The 10,855-nt window shown below is 43.9% G+C and overlaps 1 protein-coding gene across 1 annotated transcript in view; it reads left to right on the top strand.

Annotated features, from left to right (window-relative positions):
- The window catches only part of ARHGEF33 (Rho guanine nucleotide exchange factor (GEF) 33), a 50,954-nt gene extending 40,654 nt beyond the window's left edge, over window positions 1-10,300 (top strand). Inside the window, exons 15-16 of the mRNA XM_010855598.1 lie at window positions 3,207-3,346; window positions 10,171-10,300. Coding sequence (XP_010853900.1) covers window positions 3,207-3,346; window positions 10,171-10,300 — 270 coding nt within the window. The remainder of the gene's footprint in view (window positions 1-3,206; window positions 3,347-10,170) is intronic.
- Window positions 10,301-10,855: the final 555 nt, after the last annotated feature.

The raw sequence follows: 10,855 nt of genomic DNA, 5'->3' as shown, positions 1-10,855 counted from the left end.
GAAAAGCAGACCTATTTGGAAGTAAGGAGGGTAAAGTAAAACCAACCCCAAACCCACAGCGCTGGCAACCCCGGGCCTAGATCTCCAGGGGTGCAGCCTGGGCTCACCTAGCGTGGAGGGGAACGCAGGTTGGCCAGGCGGGGGCAGCAGAAGATGCTGAGAGTCCGTGTTACTTACAGGCTTGTCCGTCAGTGGTCCTCGGAGGAAAGTGTTAGTTCTTCAGGGCCAGGACGCAGGAGCATGCCATACCTATGTATGTGTATGATGACAAAAAGACTAGGACTCCTCTTAGACCTGCTTAAAACACCCCCCGCCCACCACCACCAAGTTAAAGCGTTCCAGGTGTTCTGTGCTTTCCTGCTTAAGCTGTGGCACCTCCCAGATGCAGTTCATATGCAAAACACTTCACAGAAGTCCCAGGGGCTGTGTCTTCTTTGCCTATTAAACGCACCCCTTATTGTTCAAAATAGCGAATCCTATGTGCTAGCACTGACCTGCACCTTGTTTATAGCTAGGGAGGAGGCAAGTTGCCCTCTCTCCCTGGGGACTCTTGAAAAAAGTTCATTTCCACTTGTTTTCCTTTTGCCTGGAAAAGGGTGTCATGGTACTTTGCAGACTCCAGTTGGACGAAGACAGCACCAAACTGTCCAGAAAGCATTGACTCACAAACACCTTCTTTGGCCTCTATATGGATGTTTGGTATTTTGATGTTTCACCTTGACATCTGCAAGCCTTGGGACATTTAAAGCAGTGTTTAAATACATATTCGTGAAAGGACTAATAGTTCCTGAATAAACAATGTCTCCGCAAGTGATTGGAACAAAGGCAATTTCTGATTAAGTAGAGAGTAACAGAGTGGCTCTGAGCTGTGCCCCCATTCTTCTTGTTTAACATTTTAGAAGCAGGGTTAGGATTTACAGGGCAGCACTGTATTGATTGAAACATCTTGAAAGTGACAGTCAAGGACTGTCCTTCATTAAGTGTCCCTTACATCCAGCACTAGGGATCCTTTGCCTCCAGGAGAAACGATTTTCCACAGGAGTGAGTGCCCTGCATCCCACCTGTTCCTATTTCTAAAGGAGTGGGAAGAGATTGAAGATCACTGACTCCATTCATTTTTCAGCAAACCCTGACCACCTGCCTCACCCCAGGCTCTGTGCTAAATGTTGAGGGTTCAGAAATAAACAACATCCAGTCTCTGCCCTCCAAGGCCACTGGCTTAGCCCTGAAGGAGACACATAAACAGAATTATAATAAACCATGGGAGCACATGGGAGGGTCTCTATTTAAACCCTCAGAGAAGTCTTAGATAGTTTGAACGTCTGAATTTAATTTTAAAAGCTGCTTAGCTATTGGCTAAGTGAAGAATGGTGTAGGGAAATATAAAAAAGAAAGCTCATAGGCCTTAAAAAAAAAAAAAGGCAGGAGTGAGTCTTCTTTTGAATACTTCCCCAGGTGGGAGTGGTGAACATTAGTCCAGAGGAACATGAAGAACCTTGGAGCTTCCAGCCCATCTGGACTCCAGAAATCAAAGTCTGTGTCTGGCTCCTGAAAGGCAGAAATACTTTAGTGTGCCCAGCTAAGGTTGCTGAAGGGCCCCGGGATTCTTAGATTTCCTTCTGCCTCTGATTTTCAACTCTGAACTTTATACAGTTCTATTAGGTAAAATTTCTTAGATAAATCAAAGTTAGGCATGTGTCCAAGTTTAAAAGTTTAGGGACTTGCCTGGCAGTCGTGGTTGATACTCTGTGCTTCCCATGCAGGGCAAGGGTGGTGGTGGCATGAGTTTGATGAGTTTGATCTCTGGTCTGGAAACTAGGATCTCACATGTTGCACAGCGTGGCCAAAAAAAAAAAAAAGTGGATTCAAAAATGAAAGATAAATATATACACATATTTTTTAAAGTTCATTAACAAGGAAAGTAGAAAAAGTGCCAACTCAAAGTGACTTGGAATGGGCAGAGATATACATACAAAATCTTTTAACTCCTATAGTATAAACTGCAAAGAATGCTTTTATTTCATATGCTCATACAAATGTCTTTTTTCCCCTAGTTGATATGTGAAAAATTGGGAGCTCAACAAATGGTTTTGCCAGGCAAAAACCATTAATCAGAGTGAGATGGGGTTTTAGCTGCAAAAGATGAGCCCTTCAAAAGCCCCATCTGTAAAGCTATTGGCTCTTTCCTGATGAGGTGTGCAAAGCTCCTAGGGTTCCGTCTCCTCAGATGTACTGTGTATCTGCCATCCTTGCCCTCAGAGCCAGCCAAACCCTAGTCTTTAGTGTTCTGTCGCTAAGAGTCAAAAAAGAAGACGATATGCTTTAGTGGCAAGAGCACCTGACTGGGAGTCAGGAGATCCGTGTTCTAATCCTGACTCTGCTGCCAAATAGCTGTGTGCTTCTGGACAATTCAGTTGGCTTCTCTGCCTCCAGTTTTCTCATCTATGAAATAAGACAATCCATACTTTACCTACCTCACAGGGTTGTTGTGAGGATAAGGCCAAATAAGATAAAATTTGTGAATACGCTTTGTAAAGTGTGAAATGCTACACAAAGGCAAGATCTCATCAAGATCATGATTCCACAGAAAGATTTTCCTTCAACTATTAGATTTATTTCCTAAAAAGTCCCTAAAAAGCCCACTTCTCAAGATTTGGTCCTTGCACGAGTAGTAAATGCTTTACTTGGGAGCTTGTTATAGATGCAGAATTTTGGCTCCACCTGTCACCAACTGAATCGAAATCTGCATTTTAGCAAGATTCCAAGGTGATTCATATAAACATTAAGTGCAGGTGGGCAAGAACATACCTTAAACTGCTGTTTTCCTAATCTCTGTGCAAAAAGATTAGCTAGGCCTAATTTCAGAGATTCTGATTCAGATAGTTTGGTTTTTGGGCTCAGGAGCCTACATTTAAATGAAAGCCCCAGTTGATCCTGTAGCCCTAGGACCACACTTTCAAAAATGCTACACTCAGCCATCAAAATGTTGATCTCCATTATTTAGTTATGAATCTTAGTAGAATCCCAAATAATCCCTAGATCTAGTTTCTTAATTAGCCCAGGTTTGCTTTAGTTGGAATAGGTGCCTGTCATTAGTCTTTTGGGGTGGGAGAGGAAAGTGAGAGGTTAAGGAAAATTGTCCCATAGTCAGGATCAATGTTAACTTTGGAAAAGAGTAAAAATACACCCCTCTTTTGTGTTTTCAGGAGATGCATTTAGAAGATGCCACCAGATTCTGTCCAAAGGAAGAAAGAGAAAGCGAACAAACATCTTTCAGCGATCAAAACCCCAGGCAAGACCAGAAAGGGGGCTTTCGCAGCTCCTTCCGCAAGCTCTTTAAAAAGAAGTGAGTAGCCCTTAGACAAGACAGCATTGTAACTCATTTCCCTGTGGGCTAAGTCTTGAGGTTTTAACAGTAACAAGTAGCCTGGTTTTACACAACTGCTTCAAGCTCAGTGCCTGTACCCGGTAGCCACAATTCCTGCCAGGTGAAGATGTTTCTTATTGTGATCTCCTAGAGTAAAAGCACACTCGGCTCTGTCCTCTGCCGCCTCTGTCTTTTAGCCCTGCCTCCTTGTTCCCAAAGTCCTGTGTCCTGGGAGGAGTGGGCAGAGGAGGTCTCCTGGGAAATCCCCATGGGCGCGAGGAGTGGGGTTGGGTGTAATGGGTACACCATCAGAACCTCCCCGCCTGTGGAAGGTTTTCTCAGGCATCGCAGCTCTTCCGCCTGTAGGGACCTGTAGTTATCCTGGTTACTCGTGCACATTTGGGGGATATCTGCCTATGTTTTCCCTAGCAGAAACGATTGGATGGATTTGGCTTGGGTCCTACTTAAAAAATCACTTTAATGGAGTCTCCGTACTCCATAGGAGGCAAAAGCAAGGCATTTCTTTCCTGTGGTCCTTCTAAGATTCTCAGCCCTTGCTGTGTGGTATCACCCACCTGTCATTTTGGTCAGCACTTACAAGCACTGTTTCACAGACTGGGAGGCATTGGCCAAATGCCAGCATGAAACGTAAGACAAAAGCACTGAGTGTTAGCGTTTGGCAGTGGGGTGATCTCCAGTCCAGCCATCACCCGCCGGGGAGACTGCTGTCCCTTTCTCCACCCGTCCTCAGGCCTGTTGTCTCCCCCTTAGAGTTGTTGCCTGGTGCTTCGTTTCCCTTGTTAGAGGAGCTTCTCACAGTGAGCCTTAAACAGCAAGTGTCCCTATTTTAGTGGATGGAAAAGTTAAAGGCACTGTTGCTGACTTCATAGTTTGGAGCTCCTGTGTGAGGAAACACAGGAAATCACTTTCTCCCAATTTAGATAGTGGTCTTGATGGAAGAACTGGGGCAGGCCTGGACTGAGGATTTTTGCGGTCGGTTTGTCTAATTCCTCTCCTAGAGGGAGGGTAGTACTGAGAGTAGTAGGTCTCTCTGATCGTTGGTCCCACCCATTGTTACTGGAAGAAGAGGCAAGGGGGAGCAGCAGTCCTGCAGAGATAGCCCTGTTCCTATTCTAGCCCGTTCGGTTTTGCTAGAGTAGCCCGGGTGTGCATGACTGCTGGAGCCCCTTGATTTGGGGGCAATGAGCTGAGAATTGAATCCCTTTCTAGGACCATAGATTTAGATCTTTCCTGACCCAGCACCTCCTGTCAAGTGTGACAGTGGAGAGACCTGGAGACAGTTCTCCAGCCTGACTTTGGTATGCAGGCTTCTGAATCCTGCTAAGAACTCCAGACTTCTAAGACCACTGCTTGAGCCTTTTATTTTTATTTATTTTTAAACCACAGTGTTTCCCAAGAGAGCAACCACTTTTTGCCATTTATAATGACTGTGTGCTGCCTGTTGGAAAGCACCCAGTCATGGATCTGTTGCTGGTTCCTTTGCACATTGCCGTTCCAGGACCGGGAACAGTGGATAAGAGAGGAACTTTCTTAAAAACGCAGCTGCCTGGAACTGGGGCTGGCTGCCCCAGGAGGCAGTGGATTCTCCTAAGGAGGATTTGGATGACCCTGGTTAGGGAGGCTGTGAAAGGGACACCCACAGCGGGTGGGAGATCACTGCCACCCGAGTGCTTTCTAGCTTGAAATTTGCTTTATCTGTATTTTGACTTTGTTGTAGATCAGTCTGGGAGATCACATCTTTCTAATGCTTGAAACAAGAAATCTGTGGCCTGGGACCTGTCATTTTAATGACCACGTAGAAGGCCAGATTTTATCTTTCTATAACCTCCCATAGCCACTGGTTCATTGCCAAGGATTTGCTGTGGACTCTCTAAATTTTCATGTTAGATAATTACTTTCAGCCCTCTGGCAGATTTTGGGGATCCTTTCTGGAGGGTCAAATGGATCCCCTTAGTTCTCTCCTACTTTTATCATAGACAAGTCCCTCTTGCCTCAACCCAATTGCTGCCACCACTTCTGGCACTGCCTTTGTATTTAAAATCTGAAGTGTTATACGGATGGAAGTAAAGTTGGTGCCATACAGTTGTTGCTCCCTCTGGTCGGCTTTCCTGGCTTTTTACATCTTGTGTAGGACTGTGAGCGCTGCTGTGTAATACTTTCTTGTCGCCTTGTATCCGGGGTGCTTTGGTAGGCCCTCTGGAGACTTGGCTCAAGGTCAAAAAGCAGCTTGAGTAGCTTCTCCTGAGTATTTTCATCCTAGAACCTTGGAAAGTTTGTTCCATTTTGCTAAAGTAGAGACAAAGGGCAAGGAGGCCCCAGCATAGCACAGAAAGGTCAGCAGCTCTCAACTCGGATGAGAACACTTGACTCTTCTCATGAATGAAGCATTCTTTGTCATACACGTGTACTGTGTGAGATGCTTGTCTAGGAATCGTGAGTGACTTGGTTGGTCCTAGCTGTTATGTAGGAACTTCTCAGACTGAAGCCAGGCATATAGACAGGTACAGGGAGGAACCAGAAAGAGACACTCTGCCCATCCTCCTCCCATGTGTTGGGAGGTCAGGCTGGCAGCAAGCCCTGTGACTTCAAGACATGGTTCATCCTGGGTACTGAAGTCAGGCTAGAGGCTGGCCTCAGAGGTCCAAAACGGATCAGAGCCAGAACAGCTGCCTCTGTCACACCCGGGGCTCACTGCCTGCCTCCCCACAGCCCTCTGGAGGCTTGTTCCTGTCTACACTGACACACTTTTTGTATCCATAGGGGCTTGTTTGGCTGGTGGCCCCACACACCCAGAATGCTGCTTCGGGATGAAGCTAGGCATGGAGCCAGATGCAACAGAAAACCTGAGAAAGGGTTCTCTTCCCTCTGAGGCTGGGAGGGCCGAATGCTCATACTCACAAGGATTCAAAAGGGAGAGTCAAGTTGACATCATAAAAAAAAATTCATGAAAAATGCCCAAGATATCTGGGGGAGAGGATGATGCTCTGACCGTTTCTATCTCAGGCACATTCATCCTGGGTAGATACCAGGTCACATGTCCTTGAGAGCTGCCCAGAATTGGTCAAAATAAAGATGACATATCTTAAAGTTGGAAAACGTTAAGTGATTTAAAAATTTTTTTAATGAGGATTCTTAGAAGCCAGGAACAGAACAGACCTCATGTGATAGGTTGATGCTGGACTGAATCCTTGTCCCCCTGCCTTTGAGCAGGATGGAAGGTAGACCATTCCATTGTACAAGCATTGACCTGGAAGCTTTCAAAAACTTGAATCTAGACTGTCCTGAAGTCCGAGACCAATGCTACTTCATGCCTATGTGTGAATCTTAGACTTAGGCCAATACCTTGGTTGGGGGTGTGCATAGGGGAAGAGGGTTCTGTAAGACAGCTTAGGGGCAGGGATACACGTGCTCTTTTTATCCTCAACTCTCATGGGAGTGGAAGACAAAGCATATGGCGTCCAAATGATTAATTCTACTTCCTCACCCGTTTCTTCCTCTTTAGCACTTTGTAATTTACATGCCTCAGAGGGTCTCTTTCCCAGTCAGCACCCTCCCTTTACCAGTCCCATGGAAATCTCTTCTTTCTTTAATCACACACTGCGGAGAGAGCACTTCCACAGAGTCCCATATGACTGTCAGTGAGTCCGCTTTGCCGTCTGCCCAGCTTGGACTGTGGAGCAGACCATGTCATAGAAAGCACAACTACTCAAGAATCCATTGATAACTGCACCTCATGTTCTTCTCTGCCTGCTTAGAGCCTGTCTGAAGTTCTTCCTCCATTCTTACCCACTTTGGGATTGTCTCTCATTTCCCATTTTAATTCCCCATATAAATGGAAAACGGAAGGAGATGGCTGAAGAGAAAACATGTACTTAAACCTGATTATAGATGTTACTCAGTAGGTCATTTGAGATCAGTCACTAAGTTAAGGGTCTTCAGTGTTCTAGGTTCTGTCAGCAGAAGCTTAAGATCCAAATGTTAGAGTGACCCAGCTACCAGGTTTAGTGCCTAGGACATAGTAACCCCTTTACAAATCTACATCAAACGAGTGTGCGTTTGTCGCCCTGTTGATTGTCAGGACCAGCTTACGAGGCCGACATGATGGGTGCTCTGCTGCTCCCTTTCTTCTCCATCTGCATGTTCCTGAAGCTTTCAAGGCAGACAGTCTTTCCAGTCAGCAAAGCAACCCTTTTTAGGTCAGAGGCTCCTGCACCACTGATTCCAGCCCTCCTGTTTTCCCCAGCTCCAAATAAACTTTACGGCTTACTGTAGTAAATTGGTACTTGCGTGACTTACCCAACTTGTGATTTTTTTGTCTCTGTCAGTTGAGTGGAAGGAAAGTTAGGGACAGGTGTGTTCCCCTCCCATCAAACATTTGGATGGCTGTGTCAGAAGGTGCTGGCAGCCATCCTAATCTTGCCCAGCAAGTGTTTGCCTGCCTGGCCCTTATGTGTGTTCCTTTGCAGTCAGCCAGAATGGCCCTAGCAACTCAAAAGCCATTTCTGTTTTATAAAGAAAGGGGATAAAAAGCAAATCCACTAGCTTTCCACCTAGATTCCACAGGTTATTTTTCAGTGATTTAGGTATGCATTACTCTAGAACCTGACAACCACACATTCACAAGGTTCCTAAAGTTGAGGTGTTCATATACCATGTAAGCATTAGAAAGAAATCAGCTAAAAATATCTTTAAAAGGGTGAAAATTAGCTTCTAGTCATGGCTACCATGGAATACTAGATCTTGAAAATGATTAGCAAGTTACCATTTAGTTAATTGTTAGTTAATATCAAGAAATGAGGAGCCATTCACACACCTTGCAGACACAAAGGTGGTTTGTGAGAAGAGCAGTTAAAAAAGAAAAATACTAAGCTGAGTTTGTGGACTTTGGAAACTAGACAGGGCGATTTTGGCATTTGTTTCAGAAATGGGAACTCAACTGGTGAAGATTTCTGTGGTCCTTGGGGCTGGTGGTGACATCAGAGCTTTCCCATTTCCAGGTAAACATGAAACAGTTGCATGTTGGAACCATCAAAGTATGACATGGTGGGCTTTGGAGAGATCAGATGTAGCTAAGAGGGGAAATGGAAGGCAAAGATTTTAAGTTTTGATGAATGTTTTCTGATGAGAAGCTTATCATGTGGGGAAACAATTTGGAAGAAACAGCAGCCAGATTCAAATCTTGCTTCCTACTTCCTAACCCCTCGCCCTGCAATGCTTTAGGTATTCTTAGTCTTCTGGATAACAGAAGATACGGGGAAAGAATGACATGGTCAAAAATCTATCTTCCTAACAGTTGGGGCACAAGTGCACCAACCAGGGATGATTTGAACTGGAGGTAGCGGGGAGTTCTGAGAGAAAGCCTGGAGCTTTAGGGTGGGGTCTGAGGAGGTGGTTTCAGGGGAGAATTGCAGGCGGCTTCTGAAAAGGAAAGAGACTTTCAGCCCAGCCAGCCGTCATCTTACTTAATGAACACCCAGATCTACTGGGGTTGAGGAGAGAAAGTTCTTCCTCTATGTACTGGGATATAGTGGAAAAGGGCTCCTTACTGACCAGATGGAGGAAGTGTGGTAGACAGCTAAGGCCTTCATCTGTGAAACCAAATAACAGGGTCAGAGTTAAAAATAAAAATCCAATCAATCATTATGTTTCTAGACATCAGAATTTTAGTCTTTGTGTGGATCTAGATTCTTTCCTTAAATAAGGTAAAGGAACGTTTGCATTCTGCCCAATGATTTCAGTAAATGATAGAGTCATAATTAACGTATCTAATAGCAACAGTGAGGACGTTCCTAGTGTATCTACGATAGTGAAAGAATGTATCCTTCTTTTGTGGATAGTGGAAGCATGCCTGACTCTGCCTCAGCATTTGGAGAACTTGCTCAGTTGTGTAGGAGCTTTGGACAAAGAACTTCATGTCTAACGTCACTGTCATACACCTTGCATGAGGTCTTTTGATATTGCTTCTTAGTCACTGGGCTAGTTTTTACCCATTCTAGCTCAGAGCTGAAGCTAGCCAAAGGGCCCCAGCCTAGCTTATCAGAGGTTATTTCCAGAAAGCCTCCTCCCTCTAGGGACTTCTGACATGAACAAACTGGAGAAGGTGCAGAGCTGGAATGGATTACCCAACTGGCTTAACCAAGAGAAAGGAAGAATACACCCTCGACTGGGGACTCAATTGGACTGTTTTGAGTTGTTGCCTCTTGATTGGGCTTGGTCTCCTATGTGGTGGTTGAGATAATAGAATCTCCTTAATCTGATTACTGTACTGATTTCTGCATTCTGCCAAATGTAGCATATATGTGTGGTTGGCTTCAATAAATTTTTCATTTAAAAATGAAAACAAGCAAAAGCAAGAGTTTGTAATGTAATGCCCAGATTAAGTAAAGGCCCTTGATAACCTTGGTTGAGAGCAATGAATTCTATCCTTTAAAATCTAAGGGCCTTCTTAATTTGTGTAGTAGTTCCTTGATTGAATTGAAAATAGGATTTATTGAATTTTCTAATCCTTTCTCCCCCGTTGACAATGCTATTACATGATTTCTTACACTGTCATACACAATTGTCACAAGTGTCCCCATTAAGCACTAGAAAGGTCAACTCTTTATGTGCACTGCAACTCTTAGTTACACATGTCCTGAGTCATGAAATTCAAGGGAAGTAAAAATTATTCCAGATCTAGGAGGCAACTGTTTTACAAATGCAAAACAATTTGGTTAGATAAAATATTTGAAAACAATTAAAACCAAATCAACCTGTACTTTATCTGTGTGCTGAGATTTTAGGTCCAGTGGATCAGAATACAGGGAAAAAACTAATGAGAATCCCTCAATGGATCCTTCACCCACCAAACAAGATTTCTTCAGAAACCGACTTGCTCTTGCAAATGAGCTTGACCAAGGAACAGCTGTGTAAAACATACTTAAAGTTGTATTGTCAAGTGGTAAGATGAGGCTAAAAAGCTTGTATATATCTGTGTAGGAATATATATATATATATATATTGATGTATAAATCCCTGAGGAAAACTAATATAAATACCTACATATGAAACTAAATCAACATACGAGACATTGAAGAGATGAAGATTAGTCTCTGGTTGAGAGCTGGCTCTTTGAACAACACTTGGGACAAGGGAAATGAAGACTTTTCACAGCATTACAAAAACACAATAAATTTGGAGGAAAATAAATGCTTGTAAGAAAACTTCCACCTTGAAGTCATTCCCCCAGTATAATATTGAGCATGTTCATATTTAACATGGATGTGAAATTTATGCTTCTGAGGTCTTTAGCTTATTCATTTCATCTTAGACTAGTATATACCATGCTAGGGGGCAGTTCTGTCATGCCATATGTCTTCCAAAAACCCCAGGGCAACACCTAACATCCCTTAAGGCAAAGCATCAGTTAACCCAATTGTATTACATGTTGCAAATACGAGTTGTGGAAAAATTTGTGCTTAAACCGTG

Source organism: Bison bison, unplaced genomic scaffold, assembly GCF_000754665.1.
Source record: "Bison bison bison isolate TAMUID 2011002044 unplaced genomic scaffold, Bison_UMD1.0 scf7180017864366, whole genome shotgun sequence".
NCBI classification, from domain to species: domain Eukaryota; kingdom Metazoa; phylum Chordata; class Mammalia; order Artiodactyla; family Bovidae; genus Bison; species Bison bison.
The sequence above is the reverse complement of the archived record's forward strand: the minus strand, read 5'-3'. Positions and strand labels throughout refer to the sequence as shown.